At 54.2% G+C, this 18,601-nt stretch overlaps 1 protein-coding gene across 4 annotated transcripts; it reads right to left on the reverse strand.

Annotated features, from left to right (window-relative positions):
• Positions 1–5,451: 5,451 nt before the first annotated feature.
• Positions 5,452–13,139, reverse strand: LHX1 (LIM homeobox 1). 4 transcript variants are annotated; one of them, XR_009279291.1, is made up of 7 exons: positions 11,892–13,139; positions 10,353–10,579; positions 9,759–10,036; positions 8,904–9,069; positions 8,145–8,546; positions 7,629–7,687; positions 5,452–6,172 (listed from the first exon to the last, which is right to left on the reverse strand). XR_009279291.1 is itself a non-coding variant. In XM_058854435.1 (6 exons), exons 1-5 carry the CDS (start codon positions 12,059–12,061, stop codon positions 8,167–8,169), a joined length of 1,221 nt encoding a protein of 406 aa, XP_058710418.1. In that variant the 5' UTR covers positions 12,062–13,139; the 3' UTR covers positions 5,452–7,687; positions 8,145–8,166. The 4 variants fall into 4 exon arrangements, 2 of the variants coding, with proteins under 2 accessions (XP_058710418.1, XP_058710416.1); XR_009279290.1 differs by having other exon boundaries at positions 7,629–8,546; positions 11,892–13,137; XM_058854435.1 differs by having other exon boundaries at positions 5,452–7,687.
• Positions 13,140–18,601: the final 5,462 nt, after the last annotated feature.

Consider the following 18,601-nt stretch of genomic DNA (forward strand, 5'->3'; position numbering starts at 1 on the left):
ATTTGGGCTTCCCGCATCCAGCAGCGTTGGGATTCCACCTGCGGAGGTTCCAGCAGCCCCCTGCGAGCCTGAGCAGGCTGAGGCTCACCCCCTTCCAGTCTCCTCTGCCCCCGAGGTGCCTTCAAACGCCACAAAAGCGAGCAGGAGGTGATTTGTGCCGGGAGAACGGTGCCGGGGTGCAGCCGCATCCATCCCTCAGCACGGCTCATGCGAGCGCTTCTCCTACAGAGGGCAGAGGAATATCAGGAATTCCCATCGCCTCCAGCCGGGGAGAAACCCGGCAGGCACCGCCTGGAAAAACCCAAACATCGCCCTCCCCTTCTCAGCCTTGCTGTGACCCTCCCCGCCAGGGTACCTCGATGACAAAATAAAACTCGATTTATATAAAACCCAGTGTTTACTGAAAACGCACATTTTCACGGCAAACCCCCACCCCCCAACTTTAAAATACACAACGTCATAAAATCCAGCTCAGTTTTGTAGTTTGTATTTATTTTATCACGGCAGGATGGATGGCTCTAATGCTCTGCATAATCGATGATGGGGGATTGCCTCTGCTCCAGCAATGAGAAATTAAACACCGATTTTTATTTTATTTTATTCATTTATTTATTTACTAAGACATGGTTTGAAAAAACAGGAAACTTATATACCAGGAGACACACACACACGGTGTGTCTTCCCCGGCCTTGCTTCCAGGTTTTACTTTTTTTTTTCCCCCCTTTGAGTTTGTTGGTATTTTGTTCTCAGATGCCACCATAAACAAAGGGAGGAAACTGGAGAAATAAATCTGTGGAAAGTTAAGTAGCAGGAACAAGTGCTTACCTGTGCAGTTACTTCTGAGTAACTAACCAGTCACACAACCAAAGAATAGTGCCCAGACTCCCCTGCATAATTGCATTTTCAAACCTCTGTGCTCTTAGAGTGAAAAAGGGATATTTTCTACCCTCACAAATAATGGATTGCCCTGTTAATGAAGGGAGAGAGGCTTTTAGTGATGGTTAAATAAAACAGACCCAGTAGAATTAATAAAAAATACAAGTGAGTTGCATTAGTCCTTTGGAGTAAAAAATGGGCTCCTTGAAGTCGCAGCGTTTTTGATACTCAGGCCACTGAGATCAGGATTTCACCCACTGAGACTAATGGGACAATTGCTCCATATAAATCCCAAAGCCAGCAATGCATTCAGATCCACGTCCACACAGCTGTAAACTCAGGGGTCCTGGCAGAGCTCGCCTGTTCCTCTGCTGTGCCACATCCATCACTCACACCCGCGCAGAACAAAACCTGCTCAGGTGTGGGGGGACCCCACACCACTGGGTCACCCCAACCTCACTCCCACAGCCACAGGACCTGTTAATTCACAATTTTTCAGGGGGAGATGCAGTCAATACAAAGCCACATCAAACAGTAACTGCAGCCTATGAAAGTCGGGGATTGTTAAAATATTTCACCCACAGAGTCGCCTTCGCCGCTGTTTATTCTCTCTCCTCTGCCTTTCACTTAGCAGGGTAATTAAATCAGACTCCAGGGCTGGGTTTTAATTTCTGGTTCACATGCCCTCCAACCGTGCTGCCATGCCTGGGACTCAGAATAGAGCAGGGGAATATTTGTACAAAAACTGTATCGATACATTTTCATTTAAGATGCTCATGAAAGGCTTTTTATGCCTCACGGTGGGTTCAGTAAAACCCTTGGCCTGTTTAGAAACTCCATCAACCTCACTGACATCATTTCTTTGGCATTTTCCCACTTTATTTTACTTTTTTGATTCACACTCCTGTTTGCTGAAATGGGAATAACACCCTAAACACAGCGCAGATAAACAAGGGAATGTGGGACAGGCTGGGCTAGAAAAAAAATCTTCCAGTTGCTCCCTCTCGGCGTCTTTCACTGCCGTATCCTTGTGGCTCGGCAGCTTTTGGGGAGCTGTCAGATGAGACAGAAGCTTTGGCAGGGCAGGGCTGTACCACACTCAGTGTCTGTATAATTACAGACTGTTAATATGAATCCATCTTTCAGAGCTGTTCCTTCAGCAGGACACAGGAATGGGCGGCGGTGGAAGCGCGGAGCCTCTCGGGCACTGCCAGCGAGGGACGCCCAGCTCAGCCCCAGCCCCACGGGGGCTGCAGGAACCCTTCCCAATGGCATTCCCAGCCAGATCCACGGGAATTACCCGCCCCGGAGTCGCCTCTGCTGAATTTAATTGAGTTACTTCATCAACAGCAAAATTTGACCCATATACAGAGGGCCTCGTGCTGGCCAAAAATAGCCACAGCTGGGGCTGATCTTGTCAACGCTTGGGCGAGCAAATGTCCTTTTCCAAACTGACCTTTCTCATTTCAGTCATGCTAATTCAGTTAAAATTTTCTTTTTAAACCAGCAACACAATTTATCCATGAAAATGAGACTAAAAAGGAGTGAAAAAGCTGGGGAGAAGAAGAAAGGAACACAAGCAAACCCCATCCACTAAAACAAATTACATAAAATTTAGATTGTGTACATAAAAAACTCTCCTTATAAATATTTATTAGTATTTTTCTTCTGTGCTTTTATTTACTTGAGTACTTCTGCTATTCCTAACCCATCCCTCATTCAAAAAACACAATTGTTTTAAAGATTTTATCAACCCTTAATGGTTCCTACATTGAAAAATAGAAGGAACAGAGTGTGTCTGAAGAGATGCACAGCCCAAAGATGCTTCCAGCAGATAAGAATTTTAAAGGCCACCCAAAGGCAATTTAAAAACTAGACAAAAACTGGTTTTAGAAGGAGCAAAATGTCTGATTTTCAAACAAAGCACACATGTGCTCCCCTGTGCACAGCCATGCCAGCACACAGACAGGCACAAGGGAAGTGTTCGAGGCAGCCTCTCCCATGGGCTTCACTCCCAGAAATTCCCCACAACCCCTGGGAATTCCTCTCATTCCGGCTCTGAGGAACCCAGGGGGGGTTTCCAGCCCAGGTTTCAGTCTGTGCTGTGTCACAATTCTCACACTGTCCAGGGACCTGGGACAGGCCTGGGCTCCCGGGTGAGCAGAGCCAAGGATTTTCCCCCAAACCACGTGGGGTCCCTGCAGCCTCTGAGCAGGGTCCGATTCCTCAGGAGAGGAGCCTGGAGTAAAACCAAGCAGCAAAAATGTCCCCAATTCTTACAATTTCCAAACTGTGAGCAGTGCCCAAACGGCAGCGAGGCAGAGCTGTCCCTGAATTTGGTGACATCCTGGAGCAGAAGCTGTGGGAGGGCCCAGTCACCCCCCTGTCCCAGCAGTGTCACCGAGGGACGTTCCCACAACAAAACCACGAGATGCCAATAAAGCCAAGCACTGTGACCCCCGTGTGCCAACGGGAGCAGCCCTGCAGGGACACCCTAAAAGCACCCCAAGAACACCCCACAGCCACGGTTCCAGCAACCCCAGGGACATGGATTTAGGGATTTGGAGGCCACCTCACCACAGGGCCACATTTCCTCTCCAATCCCTGTGTCACAATTCTGCATTTAATGAGTGAGCAACTCTGGGCCACACCAAACTCCACTTTCCAAGCACCAGCTCTGTAGCTAAACCACCACAAGTACTATCAACAAATAAAATCCCAGATTTATATCAAAATATATTTTAATGGGCCCACTAATTTAATTTATAACTTCATGGGTGTTCTGTTGGCATGAGGAATGCTGAACACCCCAGTGCCATGGCAGAGACAAAGAAAGGACCTTCCAAAAGCTGCTCCAGAGTCACAATTCCTTGTTACCAGTTCACCAGCACAGAAGGATTTGTATCAATTGTTTAAACTCAGTTCATATGAATTTATCTATTAGGGGTAGGAACAGAAAGGGAGATTGAAAATGCTTCAATTTCATATTGTAAGAACATACAAAGCTTAAAGACAACACAGTTATTCAAGATAAAAATCCAGACTATAGCAAAAGGAACCATTCCTGAGAGGACACTGCAATATCTGCCATTGCCCAGGAAGGCAAAAGTATGTTGATCACCACTGATATTTTAAATGATATTTATTTATCAATTTGTATCCTCTACCCATCGCTCGTCACCTGAGTACCGGCTTTAAAATACCACAAATCAGTTGTCTATAAATCATCATTTAAATACATCTTTACTCCTGGGTCACAGAGCTTCCCAAATCCCTTTCCATCCCCAAGCAAACAGATCCCAGCAGAGCCCGGGGAGGGAGGGGATGGGCAGAGAGGAGCCTCGGTGGGAACAGTGTGGGACATTTGGGCCAAAAGCGGGGCTTTGGCTGCTGGAAACTCACGGCATTTTACAGACTTTGATCAACCTACAAAAATCCCCTTCACACAGAGCAGCTCCATGCAGCCAGTACTCACAGGAGGTGCCTGGAGCCCTTCTCCTGGGGCTGGAGCAGGTGTGACACGTGGCTGCACACAGATCTTCAGCCTGGCCCCTCGCACGGCCCAGCATCCCCGGCCAGCCCGAGCCAGGTGAGCACCAGGAGGGGCAGGGGCAGCGTCAGCCGCTGTCCTCACTGGGACACGGCCCCGAGGTCATGGGAACGGCAGCAGGAGAGGCAGGAGAGATCAGAAGAGAGCAGTTACTTCCCTAAAGGCTCCTGGGGAGGCCTTGCACAGACACAGAGACGGGCACTGCATGGCAGAGGCAGCGCAGGATCCCGAGATCCCTCCAGGCCCTTCTCCCACAGCCCTCCATCCATCCATCCATCCATCCATCCATCCATCCATCCATCCATCCATCCATCCCCCATCCATCCATCCATCCATCCATCCATCCATCCATCCCTCATCCATCCATCCATCCATCCATCCATCCATCCATCCACGGGAACGCCGCTGGAGTCAATGGAAATGCTCTTGTAAACAAGGACTTACAAGAACCCAACGTGACAATGCTTTCCAAAGGAGTTTTGACTGCAATTGTTGTTGGATTAGGGGCTTCAGACGCACTGAGCTCGCTCTGAGGAGTGCAGAATTCCAATCTCCACAGGGCTGGGACTCAGCTTCGGCCATGGGAATGGCTCCTGGGCTCCCCCAAACCCAGCAGAGCCCCAAGGAAGCGATGGGAGTGCCACAAAAGGACAAACTCGCCTTTTTACAACCTAAACTGACCTAAACCCAGCTGTGTCATTGTCTAAATCAACACAGAATAAACTGTACAAGGACCAAAAGAAAGAGAAAGAGAAAGAGAAAGAAAGGGAAGAACCCCTCAAAATTTCCTACAAAACAAACCTATTTGGTGAAATCCTCATTTAAAATCATTGATTCAACAGTAAAGCAGCAGCCCAGCCCAGCAGCACAAACAGCAGTATTTATCTTTCCCAGATAAGTAGAAGTTTGGAATAAATAAATCACCCATTCCTCCGCTTATATAAATGCAAACCAGAGCAACAAAACATGGCAATAGCACAAAAGACAAACAAATGAGTTAGACACGGAGTCCAGGAGTTTAAGAAGTCTCCCCTGTATTTAATAAAGCATGAATTATTTTTTTTTAGAAACACTAACAGATCCCTTGCAGATAGTTTTTTTATCTTTATATTGTTATTATATAAGACATTTTGTGTTTAAAGTGAACTATTGCTTCATCTAGGTGGCCCCTCTACTGGGCATAGAAATTAGGTAGCGAACAAAATCAAAAATCACCATTGAAAATTACAAACTATACAACTTAAAAGCATTTGGAGTTGGTTCTTTTCCCACATCCAGTCCAACGAGAGAAATAATGGAATCACTGGGAATGGGGAAGTCTGGGGTTTAGCATAAAATTCTGTGTCTAAATCAAATAAAAGAGAAGCCAGCCCAAGCCCCGGTGAGTCGAGAGAGGAAGGAGGAGATGCAATCCCAGCTCATCCCTTTCCATTAACCCAGCAGGTGGAACATTCAAACCAGAGACTTTGCAGAACCGAACCCGACTCTTTGTCCCTAACACAGCTCAAAGTCCTCTCGGAATCAGCGGGACTTTTGCTTTTGAAGAACTGAATATTCAGGATTCTGCCACGGCTGATAATTAAAACGTGAAATCTGACATTTTGCAAGGCTCCAGGATTTTTTTTGTTTCATTTTTCTCCAAGAGAATGAGGCTGTACCGAGGGCAAAGCAAAATATTCTCCCCCGCTGCCCTTAGAGAACTCCAGAACGACCAAACGCCGTCAAAGCATCGAGTCTGCCTCAGCTCTAAGAAAAAAGGATTAAAATTACATTCAGGACGCTGAGGTTATGCTGCATCCAAACCATCCAATTAGGAGAAAAACCAGTAAAATTACCTCTGGAGAATTAACTAAAACTGGATCAATTGCAAACCATATCTTTGCAAGCGTTTTACGTTTACAACACGTTTTTGTTTATGCATAAGATCAGCATTTCAAATGATCTCTCTTAGCACAGAGCACAAATAACTGAAGGTATTGAATAATTTGATTGTTTCTGAATTTTAAAATTTAAAATGCAGTGGAACAGGGTATTTGGACTTCAACAACTGAGTCTGGAGATGGAAAGAAAGGCTGGAGCTGCCTCTGGCCGCTGTCTGCATCGACACCAGGGCTTAGACTTCCACCAGAGCCAAAGAGCTGCCCAGGATTAGCAGCAGAGTGGATTATTCCTTCTCAGGGCTATTTTACTGAAGAGAATCAATTTTTCCAAAAATTGCTTAAAACATCAAATGAAACACAAGTTATCTAAACATCAGATTTTCTAATTTTATTAAAAACGCACAAATTTTATCCAACATGTTTTCTTTCATACAGTGAATGGTCTAATATGCACTGGAGGTCACACAAGCTTAGGTTCATTAGAACAATAAAAGACATATGAGAAATTTAATATATAAAGAAAAAAGTAGCAGCTGTTGACTGCATATTTGACCATAAAATTTAAATATTTTGGACTTTTATTTTAAAGACACAAAAATAAAACCTGTGTGGGTCTATATAAGTCATATTAACAATTCCATGAATGTTCAACAGGACTAAAAATTAGCAAAGATGTTTGTTTGTCTTTTTTTTTTTTTTTTCTTTTTAACCTTGTAACACTTTTTAAACACCTTCTCGGGTTGCTGGTGCAAAGCACCTTACAGTATTTGTGCTATATATTTACTTTATTTGGCAACTGTCTGGGTTTTGTGGGTTTTTTTTTCTTTGCCTTCTGTAAACAACACCTTTTACAAACTAGCACAGTGAACCACAAGCCCTGCAATCTGTTAGAACATCTACAGAAAAGAAAATGAACTATTTTGGTTGGCTGCTCAAAATCTTTTGCTTTTGAACAAGAGGTTTTTCTAAAACAGGATTTATTAGTAAAACATTGAGCTCCTGAATTTAACATTAGACGTAAACAGTTGACTGTTTTTAGTTCAATAGAGTCTTTTTGTTTAGCTTTTCTCTCTCTGTGAAGGTAGAATACTTTTTGTTTGTTTGTTTTTTCAAGTCATTTTCGTTAGAGGTCTGGGTGGTGACCTTTGCTATGATGAGGAGGTTTTGTACGTGTAGCTTTGTGAAGGTAGAAGAGTTGGTGCTGAGGGCTTAACATTTAGTATTTGCTATTTTTGGAAAAAAAACCAAACAAAACCAAACCAAAACAACCGAAAACAAAACAGAAAAGAAAAAAAGAAAGGAAAAAGGAAAAGTTGTCCCACCTGATCGTCAGCAGGCTGAAATGGCTGAAGCTAAAAAGAGTTTCTTGTTGTCGAACTTTCTGAGAGACAAAAATGAACAAACAGATTCATAATGCCAGAACCATCCTTAACCGGGAACGCTATAGAGAGTTCTTGAAGCTTTTTTTCCCCTTTTCTTTGACCTCTCCTTCATTCAATTATTTTTTAATTTTTTTTTTTTTTTAAACGAGAAGTTTCTAAGGATTGTGGCTCTTAGGATGACATCCAACAGGGTAATCAAACTTACGCCATCCTACGGAATGGCAGCACTTTTACTGTACAGCTTCCCCAGTTTCTTTGTCAATGGTACAAAAAAGTCCCCTCGCTTGTTTGATACAACCATAACATGGAGATTGTCCTGGTCTAGAGCAAAGCTTGCCTTGGAGCGATTGGATTCAGTTCGTTCCCAAGGTAAAATTGTCTTAGGGCGGGAGAGATGTTATATGAATTCATTTCTGTACACCATAACAATAAGCAGACTAGATGATCATCACTTACTTAGACCCAGTTTGTTTTAAAGCTACCACACAGCTGCTTCGTTCATCTCTGGAGGGTGGGACAAGTGATTGCCGTAGTTAGCACCACCGTTGACGGATATCGACGAAAATGGGGGGCTGGGACCAAAAACTTCTGCGGACATGGAGTGCAAGGACCCGGGCAGGTTGGGTTCGGGGCTGGGCGAGTCTCCCGGGGGGTGCGACATGATGTCAGTGAAGCGCTGAGCCTCACTCGAGGGGTGGTGTCCGGGCAGGGGGTGGTCCATGGCCCCCAGCGGGGTCCCTGACGGCCCCGAGGAGGGCACGAACGGGAGATCCACGGGGGTCTGCGCTTGAGACGAAGGCGGTCCTTGCGGGAAGAAATCGTAATTGCTTCCAGGGCCGTAATACTCGCTCTGATAATCTGGCGGACAAAGAGAGACAGAGGGAAGGTAACAGGCGGGCAGGTACCCGAGAGGGGACACGGGCGGCGCGGCTGGCGGAGCTCTGGCTGTCACACACGAAGCCGAGGGGAAACGCGTGACCGAGCTGGCCGGGCTCCGGCAGCACCGGCACCCCCTTCCCGCACAGCGCCGGGGACACCGACACAAAGCGGCGCTCCCGAAAACACCGGGGGAACAGCGGCAGAACGCCGGGATCCCGCCGGCAGCGGCTGCGGGGAGTCCCGCCATGGGCGGCGGGGAACGGAGCGGGACGGCCCCGGGGCTGCGGCCCCGCATCCCGGCACGGAGCGAGGCAGCGCGGGGGGAGCGGTACCCACCTCCGTAGAAGGAGAAGGGCCCGTTGGGGATGAGCTCGCCGGGCTCCAGCCGGTCCACGAGCGGCCGCATCCTGCGCGGGCTGCGGAAGAACGCGTGTCGCCGGGCGCCCAGCGCGCTCAGCTGCTTCATCCGCCGCTCCTTGGAGCGCCGGTTCTGGAACCAGACCTGCCGGGGCGGCGGGAGAGGCGCCGGTCACGGGAGCCACGGGAGCCTCGGGTCCCGCTCCCGGCAGCCCGAGAGGCGCCTCCGCCGCCCTGCTCCCCCCTTCCCCTCCATCCCCATCCCCATCTCCATCCTGGGGCTGCGCTTTTCCCCTTTCCCGGTCTCTCCTGCCCGATGCGCCCCGAGTCGCGCTCCAAGCGCGGCCGAACCCACGCGTGACGGCGGCCGCGCTCCCCACCGACTGCGGGTCAAGAATGATTGAGTTAATTCTTATTACCCTGACAAGATTACTGCTAATTACCCTCACACTGAGCCTCTCCAATCTAACCTCGTCTGTAATGGTCCTTTAACCCCCCATTACCCCGGCGCTGCGGGTTTATAAACCTTTTAATAATTCCAGCGCGTTGTCATTCTTATTTACCCATTAACCCCTCACATTTCTGGTTATTAATTTCGATACTGTTTGCAGCTTCTTTAGGACTTTTGCGAATAAACCCGCGGCTCTGCCTCCGCCGAACGGCCGGGGCTGGGCAACCGGGAAGCCCCGGGAAGCCCCGGGAAGCCCCGGTAATAACGATTTCAAAGGCTGCCGGGGCTTCCCCGGGTCCCGCAGTGCGGAGGGTGCCGGGCACCGGCCCCTCCTCTCCCCCGCATCCCCCGGAGCCGTGGCCGGTGCCCGGAGGCGGCGGTACCTGGATGACCCGCATGTTGAGGCCGGTCTCCTGTGCCAGCTGCTCCCTGATGTGCCGGGTGGGTTTTGGGGTGGCCGCGAAGGCGGCTTTCAGAGTCTCTAGCTGTTTGGCTTTGATGGTGGTGCGGGGTCCCCGCCGCTTGGCCCCCAGGTTCTGGTCGTCGTTTTCGTTGCTCCCCGTCTCCTTGTCGGACACGTTGGCGCTTTCCGAGTCCTTGGCGTCGTCCTGGGAGGGGTCTTGAGAGTCGGGGGACAGGCTGGGGTCACTGCCGGTGGTGGCTGGGGAACAACAAACCCGGGTCACGCTCGGCCGTGGGGGAAAATACCGACCGCGAGGGACGGGCCGCGGTAGGACCGGGGGAGAGGAGAAAGAAGGGAGAAGGAAAAGGGAAGAAGAAAAAAAAAATGTGAGACAAGAAGGAGAGGAAAAGAAAGGGATGGGAGAGTGAAGGGAGAAGAGAGAGGAGAAGGGAGAAAGGAGAAGACAGGAGAAAGAAGAGAAGAAAGGAGGAGGAAGGAAAGGAGCGTCTCATCCCGAGGAGCAGCCGGTGCTGAGCGCATCCCCGCCCTCATCGCCCCGGCCGCGCTCCCTCACCTGAATGCAGGCTGTTTTCTTTGGCAGTATTGCTGTTATTTAGGTAATCTTCTTTGCAGACAAACTTGTTCTCATCTATGATGTAGAGCTCCTCGCCGGTGGAGAGTTGCTTGTTACACATCATACACGTAAAACAGTTCAAGTGGAACACTTTGCTCCGCGCCCTGCGGACCAGGTCGCTGGGGGAGATGCCCTGGGCACAGCCCGCGCACTTGGTCCCGAAACACCTGCGGAGAGAGGCCGGGCAGCGGTCAGCAGCGCCCGCGGAGCGCGGGGCCCGAGCCGCGGCCTCCGCACACCCTGCTCGCCCATGCAAAACGGGAGCCGATAAAATACAGCACCCCTGCAGAGCGCTCTTGCTTCCCGACATCACAGCTTTTAAAAATAAAAATCAAACCCGGCCTGGGCAGCGGGCGCGGGACCGCTCGGGATCGCTGAACGCCGGGGCTGCGCTGCCCGGGTGTCCCCGCGCCCCGACACCTGCGGAAAGGAGGCTCTGAGCAACAGCTCGCAGAAATTCTACACGTTCTGTGTCTCGGTCCCGGCCTCGGTCGCGCTCCTGCCGGAGGAGCCGCCGCTGCGGGCAAGGCCGGCGAGGGGAGCCGGGGAACGGCGGGGCCGGACCCGCACCAGGGCCGGAGGCCTCCCGTGCCCCGCTCAGCCCCGCGGGGCTCTGGGAACCGGGACCGGAGCAATGCCGGGCCCATTCTCGGGGAGAAGCGGTGGAGCTCGGAGCGGTGCCCGTCCCCGTGAGCCGGGAGAAGCGGCGGCGGGGCTCTGGGCCGAGGGCCGGGCCGGGCGTTGTGCCGGAGTGCGGCGGGGGCTCCGCGGCCACCCCGGCCCCGAGCCGGTCCTTGCCCTTAGCGCCGGTGTGCGGCGGCGGGGCCCTGCGGGGCAGCGGCACCGGCGGCCGCTCCGAGCCCGGGGCTGCTGGCGGCGCCGCAGCGGGCCGGGATGCGCGGGGAGAGCGGCGGCGAGCGAGCATCGGTCCCCGCCTCCCTCTCCATCCATCCACCCACCCATCCACCCATCCACCGGCGGAGGGTCGCTGCCCTCGGGCCGGCCTGGCTCCGGTGGCCGGGATGCGCTGGACCCGAGGAGAGCCCGCACCGGGCCTTCCCCGCACGGGAACAACGCCGGGCTCCGGGCCGGGCAGCGCCGCGCTCACGGCCGCGGAGAGCCCGGGGGGCTCAGCCCCGCTCCGCCGCACCGGGCCCGGTACCGTGCCCGTGTTCCCCGCGCCGGGCCCGGCCCGCGGCGCCGCCGGTCGAGAGTTTGGAGGGAACTTTGGGCAACTCGAGCTCGGCCGGGGGACGCGGAGAGCTGCGGCATCAACGGGCCCGGCCCGGGGCCCGACCCCCGGGCCGAGATCAGCGGGAGAAACAGCCGCGATTTGAGATGTTCGCGAGTCACGGGGAGGGAAGAGGCGCTCGTGGGTGCCGCTGACAACGGGGGAAAACAACAAAAATAAAGGGAAAAAAATGGAGGTGGAAAACGAATGGAGAGGAGCGGCGGGGGCAGGCGGAGGCCGGTACTCACCGAAAGAAGTCGTTTTTGCAGTAAAGCTTGCCTTCTCGCGAAAAGCATTTCTCTGTCAAATTGCATTTACATTCACAGCACTGAACACACTTCACATGCCAAGCCCTGTCCAGTACATTCAACAAAAACCGGTCCAAGATCGGCCTTTTGCAGCCTGCACAGTGAACCATTGTCTTTGGTTAGTTCTGAGGGGGGCAGCGGTTTCCCAGGTACCAAGCAAAAAAAATAAAAACAACAATTTTTTTGTTTGTTTTTTTTGTTTTTGTTTTTTCAGAAAGACGACAACACCGGCGAATGTTTGTTTTTTGTTTTGTTTTTTTCTCTCTCTCTTTTTTTCTTGTTTTTGTGTACGTATGTTTTAAAAGCCGTGGAGAAGTGAAGGAGGAGAAAAAGAAAGGGAGGAAGAATAAAAAAAAAAATCTTCGTTCGAGTGTCCTAGGAGGGTTACACAGGAGAACCCCCACTGCCCAGCGCTTCGACACAGCCGCAGGATCCCGGCCGCTACCAACCACACGGATAATAATAATAATAATAATAATAGTAACAGTAATAATAATAGTAACAATAAAACAATAACGGCTATAAAGTTCGGCGCTCAAAAAAATAAAAATTAAAAAAATTAAAAATAAAACCGCCAAAAAAAGCGAGCGTGATGAGTTTTTCTAAGGTCTGAGGTAGAGCAGTCAGGAGTCAAAGTGCTTTTCCCAATGAGAAATCAAAGGAGGAAAAAATATAATAACAATAATAATAATAATAATAATTATAATAAATAACGAGCCGGGACATGGAGAGGCGGTGGCGGTCAGACGGGCTGTGGCTGCTGCCGCGGCGACATCGCCCTGCGTCCTGACGCGGGGATGGGGACACGCGGGGACGGGGACACGCTCCGCCGCTCCTCGCTCCGCCGCTCGCTCTCGTTCTCTCTCTCTCTCTCTTTCTCTCTCTCTCTCTCTCTCTTTCTCTCTCTCTCCCTCGACGTCTCGGCGGCACCGTCACGCCCGGCTCTGTCCGTCCGTCCGTCCGTCCGTCAGTCCGTCCGTCCTACCTACCCCCGCGCATCGCTACCCGCGGCGGCCGCCCGTGTCCCCGGCGTGGCATGGCCCGGCGGTGGCGGAGCGCAGGGCCCGGGCCGGGCGGGCCGGGCGGAGGGCGCGGGGCAGAGGGGCGGCCCCGCCGTCCGGCCGCGCAGGGGCTCTGCATGGTCCCGGCGCCGCCGCCGCCGCAGCCTTATGCACCGCGAGCCCGCGTCACCGCCCGCCGCGGCCAATCCGCGCCGCCGCCGCCGCCCCCCCGCGCCCGCCGCGCCGCCGCCGGACGGGGCGTCCGCGCCCCTTTATAGAGCCGCCGGGGCGCCGCCAACGCCTCCGCCCGCCGGCCCGCCGAGCCACCGACCGACACGCCGACAGACACACCGACACGCCGACGGACACACCGACACGCCGACGGACACACCGACACGCCGACGGACTCACCGAAACGCCGACGGACTCACCGACCGACCGACCGCCGACGGCCGTGGCGGCCCCCGAGCGCGATGCGGCGGTAGGTGCGAGGGAGCGAGGGGAGACGCGGCCGCTCGGTGGGGTCTGGCACCCCCGCGGGGTCACGGATCCCCTGGAGCGGGCCGGTGACCGGCGGAGCTCCTCGCTGGGGACCGGCGACAAACGAGACCCCGCTTCAGCGGGGCTTCCCCCACGGCATGCGGCGGGGCCCGAGGGCGCGGGGATCCGTGGGGATCCGCGGGGATCCTCCGGGATCCACCGGGATCCGCGGGGCGCGGAGTCGAGGCCAGCCCGAGGCCGGCCGCTTTTCCCGGGAGGAGCGGTGCGGCGGGGCCGGGACTGCGGCCCGGGACGCTCCGGCGGGGCAGCACCGGTGGGGAGGGGGCGGCGGGCCCGGGGCCACCCGAGCGCCGAGGGCACGGCGGAGGCGCCGGTAACTTCGCGGTGCTTCCGTTACCGCCGCTCGCAGCGCACGTCCGGAACGAGGAGCACCGGCCACTGCCGTGTCCCTTCTTTATATTTTTCTTCTTAATTTTTTTTTATTGTAAATAAGAATTAATTCGCTTTTACCTTCCAGGGGCCGGTCGGTACCGGGGCGGTGCGGAGGGACGAGGTTTCTCTTTCCTTCGCGCTTTGCTGCCCGTCGGGAGCCACCGCTCCGGGGAGGTGTCACCGCCTGGCCCCGGCCCCTCCCGGCCCCGGAGCCCGCCCCTCTGCCGGAGCCCCCGGGCTGAGCCCGGGCGGGGAATTAGGAGGGGAAGGGCGGATGGAAGGGTCCGAGCGTGCCCGGGGTTACACACACGGCCGAGAGCCGGGGCTGGGCGCGGGGCTGGCGGAGGCCCCCGCCCGTACCCACCGCCCTCGCTCTCTTTCACGCCTGTTTTCCTCGTCCTTGAGGGGACACAAAAAAAGAAAAAAAGAAAAAAAATAAAGAAAAAGCGGGAAAAGCATACATTGGAAGACAGAAAGAAAAAGGAAGGCAGCAAACCCGCTCCGCGCGGGGGGCAGCCGGGACCGGCGGGGGTGCAAAGCCTGCCCGGGCCGGGAGAGGCGGTTCCAGGGCTGTCCTGGGGCCGAGCCGTCCCCTCGGAGCTCCTGCGGGTGTTTGAAAGCCTCGCTGCCAGCCGTGCCCCCGCCGGGTGCGCACCGGGCGCTCCCCCCGCGCAGCTGTCGGTTCGCTCGGGGCCGCCGGCGGGGATCGATGGGGCCGGGGCTCGCCCCGCCCGGTGCCCGCACATGGGCGCTTCTCATGCGGAGCCGCGGGGCCGGAGCGGGCGGGCGGCCCCGCTCCGCCGCCCGGGAAGCGACAGCTGCGGGCTGCCGTCAGGGGAGCGCTCCCCGCGGCCCCCGGTGCCATGTGTCGGTGGGGATGAATGAGGGGAAGGAGATGAGCATCTCGTGTCCATCAAGCACCGCTTTTTCACAGCGGTTTTTTTTTTTTTTTTCTCCTTTCCCAGGCGTTAGCGAAAGCATCTGGTTCTCCCCCGCTCCCCGGGGGGCTCAGGCCGTGCCCAGCCCCTCCCCGCGGGGTCCCGGCTACCCCCGCACCGCTGCGGGTCCCGGCGGGGCTCGGTGCGCCCGAACCCCCAAAGCCCCGCTCGGGAGAGGAGGCGGCGCAGCCCGAGGGGACAGTGGGGACAGAGGGGTGGCCCCTCTGCCTCAGCCCCTCCCAGCGGGGACCCCGAGCCAGAGCAGGCGTTTGAGAGGCCAAAATGCCCTCGCTCGTCTCCAGCGGGATCCGAAAATCAAACCCCCACCATCCCCGGGCGTGGGGCAGCCCCGGGAGCCCGAGGTGGGGGGAAAAGCCCCGGAGGGGCAGCGTGTGCCGCCCCCTCACAGCGCCCGCTCTTGGGACGGGAGGGATTTTTTTGGTTTTCACTGTATTTTGCAATTCACCCAGGTCCGTTCCCGGCTCGAGGCCCCAGGCGGGGCCGAGCCCACCCGAACCTCGCGGGGATGTTCCAGAGCAACCCCGGCTGGTCCCAGTGCTGGAAAGGAGGGACATTAAGAGAGTAAAAAAGGAAAGAAAGAAAGAAAAGATGGAAATCAGCAGATGTTTTAAAAACGGAAATTTAAAAACTAAAAAAATAAGGAGGGAAATTAAAAGAGGGGGGAAAAATTTTAAAAATAGAGAGTGTAAGTAAAATAGTGAAAGAGACCCAAATAAAGAGAGAGGGAAAATAAAGAGTAAAAAAACCCCAAAATGGCAAACAAACCCAAACTCAAATTAATTTAAAATCTAATACCGAAGGAAAAAACCGAGTCCCTTTCAGGCGAGTTCACATTTGCATTTTATGGGTGTCGTTCCCGTCTTTTTAGTTTAACATCACCCTGTTTATCATCCCCTTTGGCCACCGCTGCTCTCAGTAATGGGATTTCTCTCTCCTTTACGGGGTCCCGGTGCTGCACCACCCCCGAGCCCCCTGGCCGGGGACCACCGCCGTTGGTTGTGGAGCATCCCCGCATCCCCGGCCGCCCAAAAACTTCCCTCCCACGCACTGGCAGACGCTTACCACCACATCCATCCCCCCGACAGCACCGAGTTTCCTTCTTTTCTCATTCATTTTAATCTCTTTTTCTTTTTCCCTCCTTTTTAACCTTTCTCCACGGCGGCGCTCGGGCTCGGGGATGGTGCCGGGCTCGGGGATGATGCCGGGCTCGGGGATGGTGCCGGGCTCGGGGATGATGCCGGGCTCGGGGATGATGCCGGGCTCGGGGATGGTGTCGGGCTCGGGGATGATGCCGGGTTCGGGGATGGTGCCGGGCTCGGGGATGGTGCCGGGCTCGGGGATGGTGTCGGGCTCGGGGATGGTGCCGGGCTCGGGGATGGTGCCGGGCTCGGGGATGGTGCCGGGCTCGGGGATGATGCCGGGCTCGGAGCGGTGCCCGGGAGTTTCCCCGGGGGCCGGGGGAGGCCCCGAGCTCCAGCTCCGACCCCTCCGCATGGCTCTGCAGCGCGGCCCGGGGGTCTCTCCCGGGGAGGCTGTGCAGGGACAGCCCGCAGGGAAGGTGGGGGTCACACCTCTCTCTCCCCCCGTCCCCAGCACTTTCCCCCGCAGAAAGAGCGCCTCCGCCTGATTAAATATATATGCGGTTAATGCACTATCCAAATATTGAAGTTAAGATGTAATTAAGCCTGTAGAACATCCCCGCAAAATAAACCCCACGGCTGGACAGGATCCATCCCCAGGTTTGTTTTAAAAGAGTTTGGAAAAAAAAGAAGGAAAAAGAAAAAAAAATAAGAAGAAAAAGATCTTCAAATTATGTATTAGAAGGTCCCAGTTTATCCTGCCACACTCGGGTCGATGCTGAGGGTAAACACCACCCGGCTCCGCTCGCCTTTTCCTTTTCTTTTATTTCTTTTCTATTTATTTTCCTTTTCCTTATTTATTTTCCTGCCCCCCTCCCCCGTGATTAGCCCTCCCGGGTTTCTTCCCACGTCGCTAAATGTTGTCGCTTACACTCCAAGCTCATGCATTGTTTATAGGAAATATGGTTAATAAATAATTACAAATCCGAGGTGTGTGGCTCTGCCTTTGACTGACGGGAGAGTGGCCGGGAAGGGGCCGGGGGTGGCCGGGGGGGTCCCCGAGCCCGGCCGGGAGCGGGGCCCGGGGGCAGCGCGGGGCTCCGGGGAGAGCCCGGCGGGGATTGCGGCTCTGGGACAGCCGAGAGGGATCCCGCACTCCTTAAAGGGCAGATAAAAGGCGAATAAAAGAGAAAAGAAAGAAAAGTGGAGAGGAAGAGGGGGCGAGGGGGGGGGCTATAAAAAAAGAGGGTGAAGCGAACCCCCGGAGGATGCAGCGCTCCCGGCTCATCCATCTTCATTGTCTCCGTGTGTGCAAAAGCAACTCCGGTCTAAGGAAAAGCCACTATCAAAGCCATGGCTTTATTTTATATCCTATAGATCAGGAGGGAGGCAAAGCTTTATTTTCGCCCAGAGACAGATATTTTATTTCTCTCTTACGGTTTTATGTGTGAGAGATGTCAAAAAGGTAAAATAGATTGCTAATGCATAGGCAAAACGAAGCTGTTTTGGCATGCTCTGTGTCAGGAGGGCTCCCGGGGAGCGCGGGCTGGGGATTTAGGGCTGATGGGGGACTCGGGGGGATTCTGCTAAAACATCTCTCTCCATAAATCCAGCCGCATGGTCAGCGCGAGCGGCAGAAGGAGTTTTAAAGGGGAAGAGTTGGAGCGCGGCGGAGCGGAGCGGGATCCCCGCTGGCCCCGGGGTCCCGCCGGGATCGGAGCTCGCAGCTCCCATCGCTTCTCCCGCAGGAGCTGCGGGACCGGCCCGAGCCGCTGCCGGAGGCACAAAGCGCTCCCGGCTCATCCCGCCCGGCCAAGGCGCGTCCCTACAACCTCCTCGCCTGATTTCATTTCATTATTTCATTCTGGTTTTGTTTTTTTTCCCCCCAAAACAAGCACCCATCCCCCGACCATCGCTCCAGCTCCCGGAGCTGCGGCTGCTCAGCGTCTGCCTCCCGACCCCGATCTACAGCGGATCTACACGGACCTTTTCCAAAGTTAAAATATATCTCCCCAAGCTGCAACAATTTTCATACTTTTTGACCTCGGGGATTTACTTAGCACGTTAAGTTCAAGGCTCAGAAGCCCAGGGCTATTACTCATTTAGGCACTCCCACCACCAACACTTTTCACCACATATTTTATCATTTGACTTCCTGGCTTAAATTCATGTTATGGCAAATAATGGATGGTAATACTTTCCCCCTTCCCCATGTTAATTGTCTTGTCTGACAGCCTCCGCATTTGAAGTGATTTAGAGCAAACAAGGGTGCAGCGAGAGCAGGAGACAACCCAGCACAAAACCTCTGCGGGAGCCCTGCGGCTCCGGCTCTTCCCTCCCAGGTCGTGGATCCAGAGCACAGCAAAGCCTCTCCCAAAAGCATCGCCCGGCCCTCGCTGGGGTCACTGCAGCGCCGAGGCCGCTTCTTCCCAGCGCCCCGCAGCCCCCGGGGTGAGTGGGGGACTCTCCCCTGCTTTGCTGCCCAAAATATTCCTTCCTTGGGGTGGCTGAAATGGGGAATCAGAGCAGAGTGCTATTTGTAAATTTAAAAAAAAGCAAGGTGTACTTGATTAGGAAATTAATTATTTCAGTACCCCCAGGATTATATTGTTTTTCTAAGTTCTGTGGGCCTGTGTAATTCAGTAATTTCACAGTGGCTGAACTTCCCTGGGAGTGAG

Source organism: Poecile atricapillus, chromosome 21 (assembly GCF_030490865.1).
Source record: "Poecile atricapillus isolate bPoeAtr1 chromosome 21, bPoeAtr1.hap1, whole genome shotgun sequence".
Taxonomy (NCBI): Eukaryota; Metazoa; Chordata; class Aves; order Passeriformes; family Paridae; genus Poecile; species Poecile atricapillus.

What these genes read in the sequence shown, in the direction of transcription:
- LHX1 (XM_058854435.1), bottom strand. Translation starts at nt 12,061, where the DNA reads ATGGTTCACTGTGCAGGCTGCAAAAGGCCGATCTTGGACCGGTTTTTG. An exon ending in AGAAAACAGCCTGCATTCAG is followed by an intron (nt 10,037 to 10,352) that starts GTGAGGGAGCGC and finishes GTTGTTCCCCAG; the next exon opens with CCACCACCGGCAGTGACCCC. An exon ending in TCAACATGCGGGTCATCCAG is followed by an intron (nt 9,070 to 9,758) that starts GTACCGCCGCCT and finishes CCGCCCCGGCAG; the next exon opens with GTCTGGTTCCAGAACCGGCG.